This window comes from Pholcus phalangioides, unplaced genomic scaffold, assembly GCF_987345545.1.
Source record: "Pholcus phalangioides strain wild (caught in Gottingen) unplaced genomic scaffold, Ppha-v1.0 ptg000012l_1, whole genome shotgun sequence".
In the NCBI taxonomy this organism is placed as follows: domain Eukaryota; kingdom Metazoa; phylum Arthropoda; class Arachnida; order Araneae; family Pholcidae; genus Pholcus; species Pholcus phalangioides.
In genome coordinates, this window is record NW_028301605.1 from 20,209,108 (window position 1) to 20,229,200 (window position 20,093).

A 20,093-nucleotide genomic window follows, 5' to 3' on the forward strand; every position below is an offset into this window, starting at 1 on the left:
CAGGGTAGTTACTTCAAAGGAAACACAAAATAAACAGGTTCTATCTGTATTCATTTCTGTAATAAAATAAGTCTCTGAACTTTTTAAACGTACTAGCATATATGAATAATGGTGAATACATAAATTTATAATACACATTTGGGATAATACACCCAAAGTTTTTGACAACTGAATGTAAGAGGTTGAGTTGTCTTCGAACCCAGACTTAAAAAAAAGTAGTACCTAATTTACTGCATGAAATAAACTAACTTAGCGATGGTATGAATCTCTCATGAACATGTATGTGTATATCAATGTTACGACACATGTATACATAACACAAGATCACATAAATGCAAGTAGATCATAATCATTTCTATTTCAAAGTGATTCTGTGATAAAAATTGAAAGTACGGTAAACCATATAACAGTAATTATATTCTTTCAGATATCTTACATCAACCCAAGCTTTAAATGCATACATCAATCACTTAAAATCGGTTTGATTTGGTGAAGTATTCAACTTGCAGCTGGTTTGTGCGAAGGGTATATCCTTGATCAAAACAAAAAATGAATTCAGAAACATCGTTAAAAAATGCAGAGACTACGAATTTAAAAACAAACAATCCTCTAACAATTGCAATTTTTTTTTTGTATGACTAGAAAAACTATAAAATTATGGGATGATTTTACATGATGTACATATACGTTTTAACATTTTTTTAAGGTACAGTCATGTACTAGCTGTTTGTTCGTTTTGGACGCTCCCTCATGCTGTACCTATGTAACTTTACAGTATTTTTTAAGGTAGTCCTAATAGGTTTTCTCTCTCTAACTTCCAGGTTGCTGTCTTTCAACGCGTGAGCCTCGTTGCTGCTTTCGATGTCTTCCCAATCGTTCCTAACGACTTTGAATGAGGTTGGTGCCTTAGGAGAGATCGTTGTGTCTTTCTGCCACTGCTTACAATCAGGATCCTTCACCAACCTTATAACAAGTCGTGGGGATGACGTCACGTCCCTGTTTGGAGACACCGGAAATTTTTGCCCACTGGAACTCGAATGTGGCTGGTTGGATTGAACCGGTGAAAAATCATCTCTCTTACATTTTTCTTTCTTCAAGCCCTCGTTATGCGCGTCTTTTAAGGGCAAAGAATCCCTACCCTGGGAGTCTGAGACTTGTTTCTTCACTGGAGATAAAAGCACTTTCCCGTTCTGTCTGAGAGACATTTTATACTCCCTAAAATTTGGCTCATCGCAATCCTTTTCTCCAACAGAGTCATCACTGTCGATAATGGTCTTAGCCCGATCGGGTGGGTGTTTATTACGCGTAATTCGCTTTACAGAAAGACGTATCCTACGCTCTGTGGAGTTATCCCTAGCGATAAGTTCAATCACCTCTTTGTCATTTTCACGACTGTCCTCATTGTGACCGAAGTTGTCTTCATCCATCTTATCAATGGTGGGTGGGTCTTCATCACACATTTTTAATGCAGTGATGGGTTGCTCCTGCGCTAAAGGCAGTTTTTCGGGTAAATCTTCATTTGCCGCATCCTGCGGTAAACTCAGCACTTGTTTCCTTGCTCTCATCTCGTACCTAGAAGTCCGTGTGATAGTTGTTTTTAAGCCATCAGCACTAGGTACATTCTTGAAGTTACCACAATCACGATTTTTATCATGCTTCTCCACTTTACTGTCAATACTTAGTTCTTCAATGGCTTTAACCAATTCCCCGCTTTTTGTATCGTGCTGTGACTTTGGCTTTCTTCCCCTGGATTTTGGATGAGTAATTACATTTTCTTTATCACTCTGAGAAGGAGAATTTTTTATGTCTGTGAGGGATTGATCCGTCACGATATTCTTCCCGTTTACCTCAAGAACAACAGATAAATTCTCTTTATTTGCGTCTTGGCTGTCTTGTTCATTTGTTTCAATACATGTAGAAGGCAACTTTTTCGTGTCAAGTTCTACAGGTGGTGACACAACTTCATTGCATGATTTCTCCTCCGTATGGTCAATATTACCAAGTGATACATTCACTATTTCATCTTGAGCAAGATTATTTCTTTCAGATACATCCTCGGGATTTGGAACTGGATTCACATTTTCAGTACTCTGGGGTGTTTCGGCATCAACCTCCTCAAATACAGCGTTCGAGTCTTTTGGTTCTTCTGATTGAGCTTTGCCTGAATTATTCTCCTGTTCAGCTGATGAAAAATCATTATTTTCATTCATTTTTTCTTCGGTATTTTCAGTTTTCATCAATACTTCAGAAACTGTAAAATTTGCATCCAACTGTTTCTCTGCTTTAAAATCAACAGCTGGATCATTGTTCGAGACTTCTACTTTGATCACAACAGGGGAGGATATGCTAGCACGTTTTCTTCCCATGTCAACATCTGTCTTGGCAGTCGACTCGCTACCAACATTTTCAAGGGACTGAGATTTCTTTAAATTTTTCCTACGCATACAGTAGGTTCCTGATGTACCAACTTTACTTGTGCCGTTTCTAGAACGAGTATGTATATCACTGAAATATAGCTTCGCATAAGGATTGGGCAATCTAGCAGCTGACACCAATTTCTTTTTCCCATTATCTGCATCTTTCTCCTTCTCTATAGGACTTTCATTCTCTTGTTTCTCGTTCTTCAGTTTGCAATGATCAGAATACATTTTATCTATGACAGTATTTCCTTTGCAGGACTCCATCACAGATTTATATTCCTTAGAGCCAAACTTAAAGATCTCTGCATTGACTAATTCAACTTGTTTCAAGAACACATCCTTCCTAGCAGCAATATAAGAGCGGCGCATCTTATCCCGTCGGCCAACCATGTAGCATAAGTTTCGCACCTGGTAGGAAAAAAATATGTACAATTTATACATGTAATTTTGATAGAATACTCACAATTAATATTGTAATTTCATTTCCCCCTAAATAATTTAGATACATACAGAACACAACTGGTAATACTTTAAGATTATTCATTGAATTATGACAATTAATTTTGTGATTTTCACGCACATGCCGATGTAAGGTTGGATAATGCTGAAATTCTTTATTTTGAGATAAATGATCATTTTAATCACACTGTCGCTAAATAAAGTGAAATAAATCAATCCATTTCTGCTGTACAAGATACCTCCTCAGGTGATAGAGGAAGTTGATTTTAATTTCTCACTCATTACATTAGGAAGCATCGCGATACACAGAAAATCACATGAAACAAATGAATGAAACTTTGCTAGCTTCACGAATATAAAATAAATACTAATTATGAGCAAATTATAAGCATAAATAACGAGCAGTACATCATTGAAGGCTAAGCTTGTAATATAATTTATATTCTCGAAATTATTTTGCAACCTCTGATTGTCAAAACAATGTGTTCCAATTGGATTGTTGTCTAAATGTGTGTGTTTCAATTGTTTTGGAACATACACATTTGGACAACAACAATCTGATTCAAACCATTTTGAAGGGCCTACGTACATATTTATGATCATCTTGAACCCGATTTAATGGATGAAAGTGTGCCTCCAACAATTCATTCAATCAAGATTCAGCTTTACATATAGTGCGACTGCCATATAATGACACTATCAATAAAGATAATTGTCTATATAACAATATTACTCATTGGTGTGGGAGATTTCCCATAACAGTGTACATTGAACTACATTCTGTCTATAACGATAAATACCTAAAAATTTCAATTTCTTCTGCTCATGGAAATGGTCACATATGGGAGTGGGGGGGGGGGGGGTCTCACTATATTATATTATTTAGGATGATGTAGAAGAATGTGAAGACACATACCCTTTCTAAGTCTTGTCTCAAATGAACAAACATCTTCATTCTCGCATAATCACTGTCTTCTGGCTGCTTGCCAAGTAGAGCTGCTTCATCAAATTTAGTTGGCAGAAGAGGCTTGTTGAAATTGGACTGAAAAAAAATAAAATTTATAACAAGAATAATATAATAGGATAGATTTTTTAATAGTGGCAACACCACTGCGAAGATGCTGTGCAACCAAGCCCAGCAGTGCTATTTTTGCTATAGATTAGTTAGGTACTTATTTTGTCTCTTGGAAAAAATAAACTTTCTCTTCCCTCTTCATATACAATAATGATAAAATTGGAGAATACTGGAGGTAAGTCATCACAACCTGGACATAAATACAGTTTGATCCCGAAAACAGAAGTAGTCGAGCCAAGTAAAAATTTAATGACATATGACATACCAAACAATGGTGTGAATTTGGACTAACATTTCAGTGGGTTTTCCTTAAATTTAGGTAACTACCTCAAGATGAACCTTTTTCTTTACCTTTGAATGGATAAAAAACATTTTCAAGAACACTCGAATACATGCAGCGTAAGGTGTGGCAGACTTTTTGTTTTTAATCACTGTGTTTGAAAAGTGTCGCACTCTGTCTAGAATATAAATCTCTTTGACTTAATGAGTCAGTATTGGAAGCCTTTACAATATATATACTTCAAGCTTTGACTGAAGATGGAGGAACATCTTCACGACATTTGCTTCAGAACAGTTTTAGACATCTCTGGGTATTAAAAAAAATATTCTCACACAAACAAATGGATTAAGCATTGCCAACAGCATGGCTTCCAGTTTTATGTGATACAGGCGACTACCTCAAAAGCCTGTGAGACTTGAAACCATCTGTAAAAACCATCTCTATTAAATACTGCACATACAGTTGCTACTATTGAAAAGCCAACCCTTGTATAAGATCAAAACTTGGGTAGAAATCTTTCATTTTGAACTGTTATAGGCTCAAAAACAAAAAAAAAAGTCTGCTAAAAAATTTCAAACTAAATCTGTCTACTATTAGTTAGGATAAATCTATAAATATGATCAGAATTTCAAACTTCAAGCTGGCAATTTCTAAAAGCTAATAGAAAAAAAGTCTATAAAATGACCAAATAGAATTCTTTGAAACGTGACACAAAACAATACTCACGGTTCGTTTTAATTTCCAATAATGATATATTTGATCAACCGTGTCATGATCTGCTCCTGGAGTCAATTGCATTGAATGATTGATTTCCACATATTGATGAAACTCTGCTTCCATCTCCCTTATCCTATAAACATGACACATCATATAGTCTCATTTATCATGCACAAAATAATAAATTTGAATATGGTTATTTATAAACAATAAATGTATATGTATTCCCCGAAAAACAATAATGATTTCAGAATTAATCTTGAACAATTGAAAATTTCAAATTCATTATTTTAAATTTTTGGCCATAATTTCAGTTTTGAGTATTGCTAATAAACATATTAAACTTGTCTTAAAATAAAAGATATGATCTGTATAAATGGATTAACAAACATACATGGATATGAAATTTCTAAATTTACAAACTTTTGTAATCTGGCGTTGTGCTTGTCAAAGTCTGATATTTTGTTTGACTTCCCTTCTTTTTTGACAATACTTTTCATTTGCAAAACCGCAGTGCCCTCATTATTATCCGGCTGAGACTCTTTGCTCTGGTCACCATGCTTCAAGCAGTATGACTGAAAAAATATCAAATGCATCATGAAATTTGTTTTGTTGCTCTTCGGAATTTACTGTTAAAAACTAGATGGCTTTTTTAAATTGGCTCAAACTAGGCAGGGTATTTTATAATTGTACGATCAATAACAAAGAACATGAATCACACAGAAATGGGCTCTTACATTTATTTTACACATAATCAATCAATGAGATAGGGAGAAATTTTTATACATAAAACATGACAATCATTAACCCTATCATAAACTGATGACAAAGAAAAAGTGATCTGAAAAATGATTAGGAAATTTAGATATAACGCACATTCTTCATAATTTCCAAAAGTTGTGGATACTGTGGGCACGTGTTCTACCATTAAACTATGGAGGACAGACATTTCCTTTCCTACGAACACAGTGTTCCTTTGGGCTGAACGGGACTGCACAATAGACAGCCTCCTAATTCAGCAGCAGCTCATAATAAAAAACGAGTTTCGTTACGAGCTACTGCTGAATACAGGATTCCCCTCAGAGGAATGTGACTTTTCTTTCCAATTATCTTTGCTTGGTATCTAGTCATCTGTACTTCGTAATCGTTTTTTAGTTTCTAACAAATATATTTAATTCACATAATCATTGTGATAAGCATTAACAATGGAAAATTATCAATATATTATATCCAGTATTTTGAAGAAAATATCAGTCCCCAAAAGCTTATCGAAGTGACATTTCTAATATCTTACTCTTAATTTAACACCATCTTCTGCCCGAAATTCACTGTAAACTGCGTTCATCTCCAACCCATGCTCAAATGCACAAGTGACATGATATGCTACTTTGCACTGCTTGACCTGAAATTCATAGAAAATCAATGTATAATGATTATCAGAAAAACAAAAACCTTTAATGTTCACAATAAATTCACCTTTAACTCCTCACAATACAAGTAAAAAAAGAGTCAGCATTAAACTCTTGTAATATTTAAAATGAAAAAAAAAAAAAACTAATTTTTCTATTTTATTTTTTATGAAAGTGTGCAATGATCATGCAAAATCTGTTCCAGTAACATAAAGTAAAATATTAAGTAATGTCACTGATAGCAAATATAAACAGTTCACTGTCATTAACTGCTTTGATTGAAACATAATGAACTTCACACGAAAGAAATTTCAAGCTTAGCAGAGATTCTGAAAATTAAATTAACACATCCTTTCCAAAATTTTACTTAATGACTTAAAATAGTTTGAATGAAACAGCTATTAAACTTACGCAACATTGTATACAGGCACCATTTCTCTCTCTACAAAATGTACAAATCAAAGCCCATCTACTAGACTGTTGAAAAAATACAAAAAAAGAGCAAATTAGTGAGAAACTTAAATGTATTGAATACAATATACATTTAAGTGCGTGTGCACAAATAATATACATAATATTGATGAAATTTCTATTATTCATATAAATCCACTTTACCGGAATCTGAGAGATATTCCCGATCGGCTCCATTTTTTCAGGGTCTAATATCGTAACTTCTGGAACCCACAAAGCACAACTAACATGGGCCCACATATCTCCGGACCTATGAAAAAAACCAAAAATAATTTTGAATGCAATCAATCTTCAAACATCATTATTATTAAAAAATAAAAAGTTGTTTAGTTTGATCAGTTAGTTTTCCTTCTAAAATTATTTTCAAATCTTACTTTGTACTTTTCATTGCGCCCCCTTTATTTGGGCATAGGACACAAGAAGGGACAACGTTTTGTGCACAGGTACGGCAAACCCAACTGCCCTCTGGTATCGCTGTTATCCCATAGCAAGCTTGATGAACACAGATGTTGCATGAATCACAGAAAACCATTTCGTTCCCTTCTTCACATTCAGGCTGAAAAATAATAAATTCTTGTTTTATTCGCTTCTGACATTTAAAAAATTTCACAAACATTTTAAATACTAAACTGAATATTGCTCTTTTCCCCTTCCAGAAACTTACTACTCTGCAAACATCACAAATGACATCTTCATCATATTCAATACCAAGACCCTCCTCAGTCTGCAGTGCTTCTTGAAATTTATTAAAACACTATAAAAACAATAAATAAAAAAATTAATATCCTCAAAGACACTAATATTTATCACTGTTAAAAACCTGTCATCATTTATGTTTCACTCCGAATAAAAATATTATTGTGCCAAAAGAAGTCTGGCCACTACTAGAGACACATCTACACTGAAGATTAATCAAATTTAAGACAGCTGGAGATATGTCTATTATATTCATATTCTACCATGCAAAAAGAGGCACTGCGGGCAACCCGTGACAGATACTGACATGAGATGAAAGCAGCACTCCAGCATTAGGAGTACTACCCATGGGAGCAGTCATAAATGAACTCACATTATGAGCAAGACAAAGGATCTCATTGCATTGGATCATGGGCAAACTGTCAGTGCCCAGCATATAGACAACTCCATCTCAAAGTCATCCAGGCACTGTAGGATATTCACATGCCACGGTATCAAAGGTCCATAGTAGGTGCATAAATTCTGGAATAAGAATCCCTGCAGCCAGGGCCAACTGCTGTGGACAACAGTGTGTGGGTGAGTGGGGTCAACGTCAGCTAGCTTGTATGATAACAACATGGATAGATGGGCAAAACAGTGCAACAAAACACTCAGTGATTTAACACTGGTGCATTTAAATGTGTATAAGCAGCCGCACTATCCAGAACCATTTTCTCGCTAAGGGGTACAGGAGCCATAATACCATGAGATCTAATCTCGCATATCTTTAACTCAATCTATCCTGAGTGTGTAATACAGTAAAACTTCCATAAAAAATAATCTTGTACGCAAGAATATCATTGGTCCAGAAATTCCCCACAGTAATAATAAACAAGTATATCATAATTCAGATTCAAACTATAGTGATAAATCTCTCATAACGATAACCTTTTTCAGTTGCTTGAGAATTGTTATACAGTGGTTTCATTGCATAAGTAATCTAAATAAGATTTTGGATTTTCTATTCACACACATACTTGTGATTCAAAATCCTCCATTAGAACTTCAAATGTCTCCTCACTCACAGGAAGCAAACCTGTGGCGTAAGAAAATAGGAATTATAGAATTATTTAATATACAAGTTTACAGGAAATAAATTCATTTCATAATTTAGATTTCTATACTAACCATGCAATATTTTATAATAAATGTATTCATGTGATCATTTTTGTCACACCACAGTCATTTTCTGCACACGAGGGCTAATTAAACTGGGATCTATAATTTATTGGTGATCCCAAAAGGCAGCTTTTTTTTTATACTCGCAGCGTATTCAACCCATCAAATTAGAAAATTACTTGGACTGGAATGAAACAAAGATGTTCAAATGCATATTATTATTATCTTGTTTGCTAGTCATAATACATGAATTCTGAAAAAACTGCTGCACCGTTTCCTCAATTTGCACGGTTTAGCTTGTGAATTTTCTTCCCTTGAATTTCAATTTAACCCTTGAACTGCTCCCATGCGCAAAAAAAGTAAAAGAGTTTAGCAGGTTGATAAGTCAAATTTATGATTTTCAATACATAGAGAAATTGTTTTTCTTGCTTTGAAAAATATAGCAGAGCTTTGCTTAACTTTTGGTAGTGAGTTTGAAATCACTTGAAACAATGAGATTCTTGATTAATAGACAAAACCGCTGAGAATTTTAAAAAGAAAGACTGGTTGACCTGGTATGCTTACTAGAGGCATAGGTTGAAAGAATCTTCATTAATTAATGCTTTACTGTAAAAACCCTTTCAAGAAAATTTCCTTTCAATTGTAAAATTTATGAAAAGGGCACATGGTTTTATAAAGATTAAAGTATTTTTTAAATGTGTCTTTTAGATAAATTTTAATCATTCTACATTGTTTTCAGGATAATCGAAGCTTTCTGTAATCAGTGATTGTCTCTGTCCCAATCTGGCTCAAATTATCTGAACTTTACTGTATTCTTTGTCAGAATAAGAATCACCTGAGCATTACATTGACACTACTGTAAATTACAAAAACATCAGAAAAGCTAAACTTATGAAAACTAAAACTATTGATACAAAATCATTAACTACCATAATCATCTCTCATATCATTGAAAACTTCTAGCCACTGGCTGTCCAAATCATCCATATCATAACGACAGACTTTCTCTGCCTTTTCTGTTGTATCTAAAGCAATGTGAGTGTCACTGGGAAACCGATCTTCGGGATGAATGAGTATGAACTTCTTTGGCCTGCAGAAGAAATGATAAACACATGTATTGCAAGAACACAAAAGAAAAATCACAATTTTACTAATACCATATATATGACGGGAATTTCTGAACGTTAGAGCATAATATGAATTTGTGATATACAGTGGAACTCATAGAACACAAGCATGTTGTATTTCTCGACATCCTAAATTACTATTCCTAACGCATGTACAATACAAAATTATAGCTGATGTAAACTTTCTGCAAGAGAGTTCTTACACAATTATGTATAATGCTCTATCTAATTACAAAAGAGCTCTCAAAAGTTTTGATCTCAAGCATGTCTTTTTTTTTTAGTCTCGTTCATAGAAAATAAGACAGAGCTTGACCAATTCAACACTATCTTTCTCCAAGAGGAAGATACATTTGAAGTAGGGGATAGGACAAACAATTACTCTCTATGAAATTGATACCAGACTGTTAAATGCTATTTAAGCATCTTGTCTTGGATTTGATCCTCCCTCCCCTTTGCAAAAGGCATTTCCTTGAGCCATCATATAGTTATAATCTATTGCAGATTTGAAGAAAAATGAGTATGCATAGATTTGCATTTTTTGCCTATGACACTAGACATAAAATTCAGTAAGCCAAAAAGAAATATTTGGAATTAAAAAAAAAATTAAGACATTCTGACATCAAAGTATAGTGTTACTGACGAACTACAGCATGTCACATTCTTGAAATTTTTTAGAACCAAAAAAGTCCCTCAAAAAGTTTAACTCCCAAACCCTAGGGGGGTGCACTTTTATTCCTTAAGGATTCTTTTAGACAAAATGGGTTCCATGAACCTGAAGTGACTCATTACAGAGGTAATAATAAAATTTTGCTAGTTTATAATGATATGTGCACTATATATAATATACTTTAATAACATGTTTATAAGTGGTGAATGATGTGTATGTATCACAATGTTAGTTTGAATAACTACATAACAGACACAGAGAAAAAAGTTACTTACATTTTACAAGGACTCAGCTCAACACTTCTCTTGATGTCACTAGATAGCAATGGGGAAAAAAGTGTATAATGAATTTTCAGTTTAAAATAGTATTACACAGGATATACACAACATGGGTCAACATGATTCCAGGGTTTTCAAAATATCAGGTGATTTGTTATAAACTGCATATTCTAATTACAAAATGATTTGAATCTATATTTTTCTTTTTCTCTCTATCACATACAGCACAACAGTAATGTTTTCAAAAAAGGAATATTATTTGTAGAGATATGAAAAAACTTGAAACCTTTTCATCAAGCATGCTATTAGTTTCAAAAATTTCTTGGCAAAACTATAAAAGTAATAGTAGAAACTGTGCGAAATTTTAAATTCCTGGTTGCAATATATGAGGTAAGAGTTCAATTTCTGAACTCCTAGCTCCATTATCTTATTGAAAATGTTTGCACTCTGTAAAGAACATGGTGGAGAAAACTTCATCAAGATTTGGTGATATGTGTACGCTCAAACACGATATCAAGAAGGTTGGAATCTGAATATGATGGTAGATTACTTCTTTTTAAAGAATTTAGACTTAATATATCTTTAAATGTGTATGAAAGGGGTCAGAATCCATGCTCACACATTTGAATCTTAATTAAAATGTTTTGTTGAATGGTAAATAAATATTCTATGTCAGCAGTGCTTTCACATACATTCTTTAAATCGATAAAAGTAACAATACAAAAATACTCATGTGATAGGGGAAAATAGTTACTATTTTTGACACCACCACACAAAAAATCTAAATCAACTGAACTCATGTGAACCCCCCGACTGAAAAAGTTCATATTTGTAGGCTAATAAAATCATACAATTAAAACTTACGTCACTTCTGGAAGAGGCATGTTTTTTGAATTCACAGGTACTTGCACACCTCGCTCCCATTCCTGTTTCCACGAGTCACTGATAAACCAGAAGTCTTTGGGATCGAGCTGTTCGCTGTCTGGTAGTTTCATTGCACTGATCAAGTCTTTTCGAAACAACTAAGTTTTCCATCAAAAAAAATAATGGTAAGTGGTATTAATAATGAATGGCATTCCCAGAGAAAAATGTGAATTTAGATCTTGTATGCAGCTGTTAAGAAAAATGTGTTATATCGCAATATTCTATATATACAGTTTGCAACATGCATTCAAAGCCTCACTTACCTCAGCAGGTTTATTATTGCGGTATACACTGTTGTATATCTTGGACATTGGTGGCGAGTCTGGACCTCTGAGCCGAGAATCTAAAGGGAAGCTCAAATTATAGCTAAAATATTCACAACTCATATTCAAAAGTTGTTATATTATACATATTCAATAAACATGTACACAAAACAAACTAATATTTTCAAAGAAGCAACTACTCATTGGCACCTTTGTACAGTTTTTTCAAATTTATAATTGGTCACAAAAAATGTTTTGCTTTTCATGATGTTGATATGCAAACATCTCTTCAATTGAGTAAAGCAACAGATAAAACAATAGTCCCAATAATCTGAGGTGAATGGGACTAAGGTCTCTTCAGATTTGAGAACTTGGATCATTTGAAAAAGGATAAAAAGTGATTAGTTTTGCATTAATATACATTTGGTGGCAACGCCATCGACACGAAGATATATTAGGATGTTTTCAGTACATTTTTTACTAAATTGTTATTATATGGGGTGGACTGCCTCAGTTGACAGGCAAACTTTTTTAGAAGCAGGCCCAAAAAAAGTAAGAAAAAAATTTGGACGCTCCGTGGCATCGGTCTAAAAAGTGTGAGACTACATTCAAGAAGATCAAAAAGGAAATTTGCTCAAAGCAAATCTTGATGCACTATGATCCTACACTACCTCTTACTCTTGCTTTGGATGCTTCTCCAGTGGGAATAGGAACAGTTCTATCACGTCTTACCAGATGGAACAGAAAGACCAATTGCCTTTGCTTCTCGTACGCTGACGAAAACGGAACAGAGATACTCCCAGATTGACAAAGAAGCTTTGGCAATTATCTGGGCAGTAAAAAAATTTATACTTTACTTGAAAGGCCGAAGATTTACTTTCATAACAGATCACAAGCCTTTGGTAGCGATATTCAGGCCGAAGAAAGGTCTACCAGTGTTGACGGATACTCGACTTTTGCATTATGCCTTGATCTTACAAGCATATCAGTTTGATATCATTTATCGCAACACACAGAACCATGGTAATGCAGATTGTCTTTCCCAATTGCCTTTAAAGTCGGAAGACGTAGTTGTCAAGGATGACATAGAGCTCTTCCAGTTGAATCAAATCGAAACACTACCAGTGAAAGCTCAACATTTAGCAAAAGAGACACAAAATGATGAAGAGTTGGGTCCATTGCTGAGGAAATTGAAATTTGGTGAACCTTTAGGAGGGAAGGAAGTCGAGTACACCTTGCAGGACGGATGTATTATGCATGGCCAAAGAGAGAAATTTAGAAATCAAATTCTTGATGAACTCCATCAAGGCCATCTGGGCATTGTTAAAATGAAAGCAATTGCTCGATCCTACGTCTACTGGAGGGACATTGATAGCGCCATAGAAAAAGCTGCTAAAAACTGTCCGGATTGCTCCAGATTTAAGTCCAATCCGGTGAAAGCTAGGGTACACCATTGGGAATACCCGAGTGCTCCATGGGATAGAATTCACGTAGATTTCGCAGGTCCCATATTCAAGCATATGTTTTTGATCGTAGTCGATGCTCATTCTAAATGGATGGAAGTATACCCGATGAAATCAACAAACACGTTCAAGACAGTTGAATGTCTACGGGACTGTTTCTCCCAATTTGGACTGCCTTTAGTGTTAGTGAGTGACAATGGTCCTCAGTTCACATTACACGAGTTTGAAATATTCATGAGGAATAACGGAATAAAGCACAAAACGTGTGCTCCCTTCAAACCATCAAGCAACGAGAAGGCAGAGTGATACATTCACACCTTAAAACAATCCCTTCGGGAGATGCAAAGAGATTTCCCGGAAACATCTGCCAAAAAGTGAGCAGGTTTCTGTTGAATTATAGAAAAGCGCCAAATGCGACTACCATGCAAAGTTCAGGAATGCTATCCCTAAAAAGAATAATCCGAACTAGTTTCTAGCCAGGAGATCGCGTGGCTGTGCGAGATTACAGATCCGCCAATAACAAGTGAAAGTTCGGAACTGTTCTCAACAAAGACGGAGTTCTACACTACACTGTAGATGTAAATGGTCTCTTCCGACGTCACATCGACCAGATGAGAGCAGCTGGCAATCAAGTTCAGCCAACCTTGGTGGTACCCAGAGTTTCAGGCAAACTTTCATCAACTCCTGTCGCTTCTAACTCCGAGGTACAGATTGCTCCAGAAGAGCAGACAATTCCGGCAGAGATCAGTAGTGATCTACCAACACCAGCGATGTCCAGCACTCCTGTTCCTTTGTGACGTTCCCAACAAACCAGGAAAGCTCCGGTCTGGTTGGATCTTTAAATTAGCGGGGAGGAATATGGTGCCCTTATAAGAAATGACTAAAAGAACTAAACTGATAAGAACATATAACACCACCTAGTGTTGTGTAAGGGGAACTAGTGAGTTCCACCTCGGACATCAAGTAGATAAGATGTCTATATGTTCTGCTCTTTCCGCTTTATAAATTCTTCCTATCTATATATATATAATCTATCTAAGTCTAACGTAATAATAAATACTCATCAAAATAAATACCCATGTGTTATCCATTCGGCTCATAAAGTATTAAAGAAACACATCAGTAAGGATGACTATATACATTTTGACCATTAAATAAATTTTTAAAATAAAAAGTTTTAGTATTTAAGAATTTTCCAGAATCTGTGACTCTAATTTCATGGTGTGCTGGTCTCTTGCATTATTTCCCAGCATGAAGGCTAACGAGGGAGAATACGGTAATTAGAACTATATGCTTAGAAATGAAATGGCAAAATGTGTTGTGTACTTTCAAGACTGCCATGGTTTCATTGCAAATAAGACAATGGGTTATCTTTTACAACCATGAAAAATAAGCGTCATAAGCATATTTTAATAACTTTATGCATATTTATTGCATGTGTTCCATTTTTTTTGCACAAAAATCAATTTCTATTTAAATGCTCACAACTATATTTTCATAAGCAAAAAGACAGGATCATCCCCCCCATTAAATGAACTCTTTTAAAATACTGAAATCAAACATTTCTATGCTGTTATATTAGAATCTGCAGCTGGCTGGACAGAATCTCTAAGCTGGCCGAAGTTTGCCTATCTCTAGCCTAAGATATATTCATGTTAATATAGTGCCATTAGATTTGTCTGAACAAGACTTATCAAGAGAAGCTATTAACTTTTTCTTCTTTTTGATATGCAAGTCGGCTATTCGGAAAAAGATTGATTTAAATTATGTGTAAGACGCCAAACTTTCAGGGTTTTTGTCCAGCTGGGTACACAATTTTAGACTCATTCACATCAAGGTGATATTTTTATGTTCATGAAGAAAAGAAAGAAAAATCGAGGGACTTAATAAAAAAAATTGGAAATATTTTTTCTTTTCCTTTCATTCATATTTTCTCTATGCCCACTCTTGCAAATAATTTTTCTTGATTTAAAAAGTAATTTTTTTTTTCTCTTATAAACATCTTTATAATAAATCGAATACAGTATTTCAAAAGATCATTCACGTCATTTAAAACATTAAAAAAACTGATAAAAGAAACAAAGAACTGAAAAATTTCAACCTTCATCTTCACTGAAGCTCAGTTTCCGTCGCCTTTTTGATCCAGAGAAGCTGCTCGCACTTTTCGAGCCACCTACACAAAAAATAAAGCATTTATAAATATAAATAATTATTGGTTACAGAGATAGTTTCTTAACATTTTTACACAATCACAAAATTTATTTCAATTATCATAGGCAATAGTTACCTATCAAGGTACTTGACCCCCCCCCCCTCAAATTATTCATCAATATACAACACAACGCAACCAATGTTTTCTTTGTGCCTGCACCAGGGCAACAACTCGATGCTTGATCAGCTTCAATCACACATTTTGGTGTCCCTTGCAATGTAGGAGAGGTAAAAGGGTTAAATTTGTGCCTCTTCTGATCTGGACACCAGACCCAATTGCCCCCCCCCCCCCTCCAGATGCAGCCCTGGTCTGCGCCTCTGGTTTAACATATGCAATAAGTGCAGAATTAAACTGCCAGTCCTTTGGGATATCGTCTATGTTGTGTATGTATGTTATAGATATAGATTTTATAATAAAAAAATGAGCTCACTTACAAGACTCATCGTCAACTATGGTCACTCGTTTCATTATTCTTCACTGGTAGCCGTCTCCTGTAAATTATAAAATCAACAGTAATTAAATGAAAATGATATGTAGTGGAAAAATCACGAAAAAGGTAGGTCATAAACTTTGCATCATATATAAAAAAAAAAAACAATTACAGTAGATGCACATTATAATGACCCTTATCATTCCACGGAAAACATCTAGCACAGTCGTTACATGAAAACATTAAGGAATTTCGAACATTGAGGACAGATTCCCTAGATGGATCACGCATGAAGACAGTATTTATAAATTTTCTTATAGGCTTTTGTAATGGAATGGTTGATATAATGAGCGGCGACCGTATTTACATTTCAAAAGTCTCTGCACACCATAAAACCTTGATTATATATCATGTTTTACACTAACCCTGCACGCCCAACTCTTAAGACTGGCACAGATCACTTAAAATGATGCATGTGTATTCAATTATCCAGAAACTTCAATTATAAAAACAATTCTCCCAATTAAGTTGGATAATTGGGAGAGGGGGAGTGTCACTGTATTAACATGATAGTCAACATATTTGTTCCACTAATCAATGGCTTTGATTCGAAAAAATTCATATCCATTCAATGTTCTAATGAAATTTGATGCTCTCAAGCAAGAATAAAATAGCATGCCTAAAAAAGTTTGTTTTTTAGGCATGTGAATTGAATAACAAGGTACACAGAAACCTTGTAGAATCTTTTTTTTTCTTCAATACATACAAACATATATCAGAAAATCAAACGATTCTTTACACATCATATTCAAATGAAACTTGATTCAGGGGGAAAAAAAAGATTCCATCTACATGATAGACACAGGGCAATACCAAAGGGAAGCTGGGTCCCCTAGGATGGGATTTTCTGTCCCACCCCAGACCAGCTTTTTACTTCGATGAGCTCCCCTGTTAAAAATTTATGACAGAGGATACATATACGGAGCTAGATGTTTATTCAGTATACGGCAGATGACTTGCAGTGATGTCACACACCTTGATGGGTCTTTTAAAGACACATGACACCAGACATTTATTCAATGTAGAGCCAATAGGAATAAAGCCTTTAAAGACATCTTAATTTGATGTATGGAAGAGTTGTTTGTCACATCACTGGCTTGCAGTATCTTTTGAATATAATAAAACAAAAATAATTATCTCATCTGTATTATAATTAGCGCAATCGAATTTTGCTTTTACATGTTTTGTCATGATGGCTCGTGCAGAGTTGGTGGGCACGCTTCGCTTGCTGTTCTGCCACCCCAAGCAATAAACGCATCATGACCCTTCACCCCCGAAAATAAGTAATTAAAAATAAAACCTATTGTCATGAAGGTTTGGTGGTGGCGGTCCTCCGGGGATGACAGGACACTCAATATTAGCTTTGCATACAAATGAAAAACCAAGGAAAATAAATCAGTAATCATTGAAGACATCAAAGATGTAAGAGAGGGAGAAAAAACTAAAGGTAAGAGCGGGATTCGAATCATCAACCTTCGAACCACCAGTTTTATACACTGCCAACTATAAAACCAGACATGGCTCAGACTCTGTCCAGTAGGGGTTATAAGCACATTACCCCGAGGGGTTGGGCAACACTGGATACTCTACCGACTGGGCTAATTGTGGATGCTAGAAGGAAGTCCTAATTTAATTTATCAATTCTTGAACATCTACTTTTAATTTTTTTGTTGCAGCTTTCTCTTTCAGCCCCTTTTTTCACGGCCACCTAACACAAACCTGGGTGTCAATGGACTCGTAACTTATTGCACATAAACATCAAGCTCTGTGTATGTACGCACAGCATAAATTTGTAATGTAAAAAGACAAAAATAATGAAATTCACTATGAACTGGAGCTCTGCCATACTTTGCTCCATGTGCGTACATTTGTGGGTGTGTGTGGCAGGGGGGGGGTGCATGAGTTACGAACATTGACAAGCCTTATTGCATCACATGTGCAAGGCAGTCTGAAGTGCGCCATAGGCTCCCAGGCCAGTGATTTTCCAAGCTCCTCCATGCATAAAGATGCAGCTGCACATATATCTAATACACACAGGGTCATCTTTACCTCTCTCTCTCTCTCCCACCATCAATTTCAAAGTCTATATGGGACATATATGTCCCAGAGTGTGAAGGGAGTGAAAAGGTTAACGCATGAAGCCCCATCCATGCATGGCCAGCCCTCCAAACAATGAGATCTAGCACTAAGCATGTGTAAATTGATATGCAGATACTTCAGACCAGATAGAGGGGGCCCCAGAACATCACTTTGCCTGGGGACTCATGATGGTGGTACCCTGTCCACCCATGTGAATACATTCACAACATTAATGTTCATATTTGTTTTATTTACATAAAAAAATTATTGTGCATGCATTCAAATACTTGAAAGACTTGACAGAACAATAATCTATGGTTTATCTCCACAATAACAACTACAGAAATTCAATATCTTTGATCTAAAGTGCACAGTAAAATCGATTTCTCAAAAGCAACGAGATTTCCCGCCTTCAATTAGGATACTAATGGCGCAAAATCGCCAAATATGAGCGATTTGGCTCCGAACAGTCAAATGATAGATCATCAATATAAACGTTATTCCCTCAATCAGCTCCCAGAACAGCTCACAAATACCGAAACTCAAATAAACAAAACCCTACAATAATCTCTCCAAAACATTTGAATACTAATACACGAGTTGAAAACATAATGCACACAACAGCTAACAAGGAACTGCTCATGTGTTGAAAAACAATAATCGAAAATATGATCTCTTTTAGTACAAATATTGTTAAAACAGCTGCCATATTGATATTATAAACTCATATTTATATAATTTGTGCGACACTGTTGAATAAAAACATGATTTGATGTGAATCGATCATGAAAACACAGCGCAGACAATATTTATATTATTCATCAGTTCGTGTAAACAAGTTTCAGAACGACATACCTTGCTTATCCCGAACAAGTAAACATGCCAATGTCCACATGTTAATGAATAAAAATATGAATCCCTCCAATAAAATCATGACGTATAGAAAGGGGGGAATAAAATGTTTGTTTTGCTTGTACGAGTAGGGGGAAGAGATTCAACAGATTCGGCAGCCATATTTGATACGGAAGAGACCAATTATTACAGCAACCATTGCGTGACACATTTCCAAAACAGGGTGAGCGCAACAAAATCGCGGACCATACATATTTATGTATTGATGGGAACGGAATTAAAATACGACAATATCGATGAGTTTTTCTAAATAAAATAATAATAGTGATCCTACTGAATATGTTGAACCCCTACCCATCAATTCTGCAGAGGGTAAACACTGGCTGAACCAGAAAAAAAACCAAAACACCATTACGCATTGGCGCCTGGCGGCATCTTGTATACGTCACGTGAGGAAAAACGTAAAGCGACACTAGAGAGCGCTCGTACATTTTTTGTCAGCGTTGTGTAATAAAAGATTTGATTGGGCAATGTGAAATAGCTTGAATGAAATCTTCGTTGTGATTGAATAATGCCTGAGCACGCACGCCCAAAAGTGGTTTCAGTTCGAATTTCAAAATACGATTCAAAGTTATTTTTTATTTTGGTATAAAGCTTAGAGGAGAAATAAAGTTATTTATATTTCTTCTCGATGGTATAAAGACCCAAGAGAAGTCATTGTTTAGTTCTTTTTTTCAGATTTGCTTCTGTTAGATATTGAAAAAAGAAAAAATCTGTAGTTGTGTTTCAGTTTTCCACACAATTTCATAAATATTTATAGGTTTCCCAATTACTTGACGGTGAGCAAACTCAGTTGAACTCCGAATGTATGGCTCCTCAATAGTTACCACACCCAGGGTCGTAACTAGGCCAGGGTCGTAACTAGGAGGGAGCAGGCAGATCTGGTGCCCCGGGCACTGAACCAGAAGAGGGCGCCGAATCAACACTTTAAATACTCCTTCTACATTGCAAGGGGAGCCAAAATGCCGGCTTGCCCCCCATGACAAAGTATCT

The 20,093-nt window shown here is 35.4% G+C and overlaps 1 protein-coding gene across 1 annotated transcript; it reads right to left on the reverse strand.

The window, feature by feature from the left end:
- Positions 1 to 587: 587 nt before the first annotated feature.
- LOC149079841 (uncharacterized) lies at positions 588 to 19,484 on the reverse strand. Its single transcript, XM_089240340.1, has 17 exons — positions 19,044 to 19,484; positions 16,054 to 16,110; positions 15,509 to 15,580; positions 11,945 to 12,024; positions 11,622 to 11,779; positions 10,755 to 10,793; positions 9,615 to 9,775; positions 8,544 to 8,602; positions 7,496 to 7,585; positions 7,206 to 7,387; positions 6,976 to 7,081; positions 6,772 to 6,837; positions 6,246 to 6,353; positions 5,375 to 5,526; positions 4,961 to 5,084; positions 3,796 to 3,921; positions 588 to 2,828 (listed from the first exon to the last, which is right to left on the reverse strand). The coding sequence occupies exons 2-17, from the start codon at positions 16,085 to 16,087 to the stop codon at positions 720 to 722; spliced, it is 3,666 nt and encodes a 1,221-aa protein (XP_089096466.1). The 5' UTR covers positions 16,088 to 16,110; positions 19,044 to 19,484; the 3' UTR covers positions 588 to 719.
- Between the last annotated feature and the right edge of the window lie 609 nt (positions 19,485 to 20,093).